Genomic DNA, 3,966 nt, shown 5'->3' with positions numbered 1-3,966 from the left:
ACTGTTATACAAGCTGTACACTCACTACTTTACATTGTAGCAAAGTGTCATTTCTTCAGTGTTGTCACATGAAAAGACATAATAAAATATTTACAAAAATGTGAGGGGTGTACTCACTTCTGTGAGATACTATATATATATATATATATTAAAATCACAATAAATGTCACTTGGTTAGTTATTTTGTTATCTAATACAATGACATTCATTCATTTTTGTGTGGCTGTAAGTGGAGTGACTGTATATATCAAGATTTACATGGCATTTGAAATAGTAATTCATATTCATTCAAGATCAAAGACAGTGTTCAATACGCAAATGCAGAGAATAGCACCTGGTATTCAAGTGTGAGCTGGCAACAACCTGTAGAGGTTTCAATGAACTTCCATCATTCACATGTAAGAAGAGGTTGTCTTTCTGTGGCCTGACGGATCGAACCCATCCCTGCAGGAACAGCAAATATGGTAATGTAATGATCACGGATTTTTCTTTTGAACTCGTTTTTTTTTATTTTATTTCAATTTTAGGTATTTCAGCATCACGTTAAACTAAATTAAAAGGAGAAATACTAGGCTAGTCGAACTAAATTAAAATTTGTAAGTTAACATTTTTTTTTTATGGTTTTAGGTAAGTATAACTACCCTGGTGTATACATAAATTACCAACAGTGCTGGGTAGTTTATTTGCAAATAGTAGTCCATTACTAATTCTAAATTACATGACAAAAATTGTAGTTAGTAACATAATCCACTGCATTAAACATTTTAGGTTAAATAATTAGACTACGTTTTGATTACTTTAAGATTACATTTGACCTAACTCATTTATCACATTGATTTAAATATTCTTGTACCATATTGATATAAACATAACATTAAGGGTGTATTCACACCAGGAAAGTCCGCTAGTTCACTTGCTTTGGTCTGGACCAAATACTTTTTTGGTGTGGTTTACTTTCACACTGCCCTTTTTTGCAAGTGAACCAGAAATTGTAAACAAAACCACACGTGTGCTAAGGTCATCCATTCATTGGACAGAAATTCTCAAGCGTACCAGAGTTTGTTTGGAACCGGACCGAGACCACCTCTTCAGCTGGGTCTCGGTGCGGTTGTTTGGTCCGCACCAGACTGTGATTGCTGTATTCACACCTGCCCAAAAGATCCACACCAAGGGGGGAAACGAACTTGAGTTCGATTCAATTGAACCAAACAAGACAGGTGTGAATACACCCTAAGGTTTCCCAAACTGTGTATATATTTATATTTATATGTGTATAAATATATTAGGTGAAAGAGGTTCAGCTCACAAATAAATATTTTTTAAAAAAGGGGTTGGGAAACCCTGCATAACTTGAAGGTAAGAAATAACTTGAATTTGTGCATTTTCAAAGACATGGTAATAGTATGTATTCTAAATTCACACAAATAATGTTTTCACACTTTTTTGTATAATTTTACAGCTTGATTGGAATTAAAAGCATAAAACAATATAATAATATAATAGTCTGTTCATAATTAATATTTACTTTGATCTCATATGACATCTCAAACATGCACTGTCTCTTTGGTAAATAAATACTTTAACTAAATACATTAAATACTACAAAACCTTTATTAGGACAAAATTCACAGTTGTGATGTAAACGACTGGTAGAATAAGAGTCAGTCATTCACACAAATACTGAAATCACTTCACTCTGTATGTGCATATGTAATAATAATAACAGTCTAGTTCTCCTACAATAAAATCAATAGTAGCAAAAATAAATGATGAATGCATAGTATTTTTTTTAAATATAAGTTTTAAAGTGATCTCCACATAAAGGGGGGAAAAAAATATCTGTTAGCTATACTAAAAATTAAGCAAATGTAAAGAAGCAATTTCGGACAATGTTCTCACCTGTATTCTGATATTTGATCCGGTCTCTTTTCCCGAGAGCGCATCAGATACTCTCACTTTCTTGGACAACATGCGACTGCAGTGTCGTTGTAAGAATTCTGCGCTACATCGACAGAACACTGTCGTGCTGAAGGCAGGAATCCGCTGTAATGTCAACAACATCGTAGCAGCCGAGTGTGAGCGGAGAGATTCAACACGGCTTATGAATGTATGGATCCAGCTTGCTTTTCTCTTCTTCTTTCGCTTTCAATGACGGTGCCTTTCACGTCCAGTAACTGGGATGTAATGTTATTTTTGATAATGTATGATAATAAAACACTAACAGCTCGTTTGGCTGGTCTCTGTTTTGACATTCACGGTGCTCTCCACGCGCTTCCTGAAATCGAATAACGTCACGTACGTAGCGTCCCGTTGGTTGAACTTTGACATGCGCAGTAGATTACTGACAACGTCCGAGTCATTTCAATGAATGTCATCACGTTCCATTAGTTCTACAGCTTCAGTTTCGGAACGTTCACACTTAGTAACACATACAGCTGTTCCCTCACCACAGTGCAACAGTGAAAAGGGACCCCTTTCAAACAGTGTCGCGTTCCGAACGTTGTTTAAGCGACATACACCGGTATTGCGGTATTTTAAAAATTAATATCATAACAAAAATTAACACCGGTATTCGGTATGAACCGGTATACCGCCCAGCACTATTTGTAGGGATATATATTATGGCTGTTTATTACTTTTTTAATTATAATGCGTTTATTATGTCCAGGTACAGTTTGTTTAGCAGCTGAGTTAGCTCATAAAAACAAACTCATTTTCAATATTAATATTAAATATTAATATTAAATTCACTTCAAGCCCATTCATTATCAGCCCACTCATTGGTTCTAGGCTCATTACGAATTGGATATGTGTCCGTAACGTTTCTCGGTTCAGTGAATCCGTGAGTGTATCCGAAACCGCCCTTTATAGCCTACATTACTCCACTAAAACAGTTCACTGAGTAAGTTAATGAAAACGAATGAGCACTGAAATGAAATGGAATGAGCAATGAAACGGACAATGAGTGCGCCGGATCTTCTGTGAACGAATCGTTCAAACCCATTTTGTGAACTAGTCTGTCAAGAAGAACATAATTCCTTCAAGTGGGAAACATAAAATTAATTTTTCCACTAACTTTTTTTCTTCTAAATAAAAAGAGTTTTGACATTTTTACTGAAGGTGACAAATACACATACATAGGCCCTATTATACTAAAATAAAAAGACCATGGTAGAAATAGCCTATCAAGGAATGTTACAATAAATGTTTACCCAACCTTGATTTGTAGTCCTGAAAAAGTGTGAAATTAATAAACCCCTCAGAGAGCCACTGTCACAAAAATGTAACGTTTAAACATAATAATAGCCTATTAGGCTGTAGTTTATCTAAATATAGGCTAGGTTTTAACAGAAGTTCACACTTCACAGAAAATATTTACAGTTTTACAGTCTTCTCAACATGCCACAGAATATCACTGCCTTACAATTTCTGACTGTTTTGCAGAAATTGTATAGTGTGTGAGAGAGGAGCTAAAATTTCAACCTTCTGTTTTACTGACTTTCATAAAGGTCAGTGAAACTGTGCTGTAGGCTTCTAAATATGCATTTTATTTAAAGCGGGTCAGCGAGGTGCAGGGATGTTCCAGGATAATGAAACTTTAGAACAGAAGGGCTGCTCCGAGATTAACATATTCAGATGTCAACTAACTTGCTGGGAAATGCTTTTCAAGAATTCATATCTACTTGTGGGTGTAATTGTAAAAGTGCACTCTTGAAAAACCATCATATCAGTTTTGAAATGCTTTTTAAAAGATGTATCTCAAAACAAAATAAACATGATTTTTATAAACACTGGCTTCCTAAGATGCTTTTAAGAGAAATACGTTATTGCGGGAGTCTCTGAGGGTTAAAATGTTTCTACACTCAAAAAATATTTAGGCCTAAATGTAAGATTTCTGTAGCCTATTAGTCTAGCATATAACATTTTCAGTTGGATTACACAGTTTTTACATAAACAATATTTTTC

The 3,966-nt window shown here is 34.8% G+C and overlaps 1 protein-coding gene across 2 annotated transcripts in view; it reads right to left on the bottom strand.

Annotated features, from left to right (window-relative positions):
• Positions 1 to 2,302, bottom strand: part of LOC107699825 (probable asparagine--tRNA ligase, mitochondrial) — an 8,598-nt gene extending 6,296 nt beyond the window's left edge. The window contains exons 1-3 of one of the 2 annotated variants that reach the window (XM_016501218.1): positions 2,223 to 2,302; positions 1,900 to 2,043; positions 335 to 444 (exon numbers count right to left, since the gene is read on the bottom strand). In XM_016501218.1, the coding sequence (XP_016356704.1) occupies positions 335 to 444; positions 1,900 to 2,043; positions 2,223 to 2,252 (284 nt within the window). In that variant the 5' untranslated portion in view covers positions 2,253 to 2,302. Of the gene's footprint in view, positions 1 to 334; positions 445 to 1,899 lie in introns of both variants that reach the window. The other variant, XM_016501219.1, reaches the window with a different exon arrangement.
• Between the last annotated feature and the right edge of the window lie 1,664 nt (positions 2,303 to 3,966).

The sequence above is a fragment of the Sinocyclocheilus anshuiensis genome, unplaced genomic scaffold (assembly GCF_001515605.1).
Source record: "Sinocyclocheilus anshuiensis isolate Anshui unplaced genomic scaffold, SAMN03320099.WGS_v1.1 scaffold194, whole genome shotgun sequence".
In the NCBI taxonomy this organism is placed as follows: Eukaryota; Metazoa; Chordata; class Actinopteri; order Cypriniformes; family Cyprinidae; genus Sinocyclocheilus; species Sinocyclocheilus anshuiensis.
Note: the sequence above shows the minus strand (reverse complement) of the source record. Positions and strands in the feature narration are given on the sequence as shown.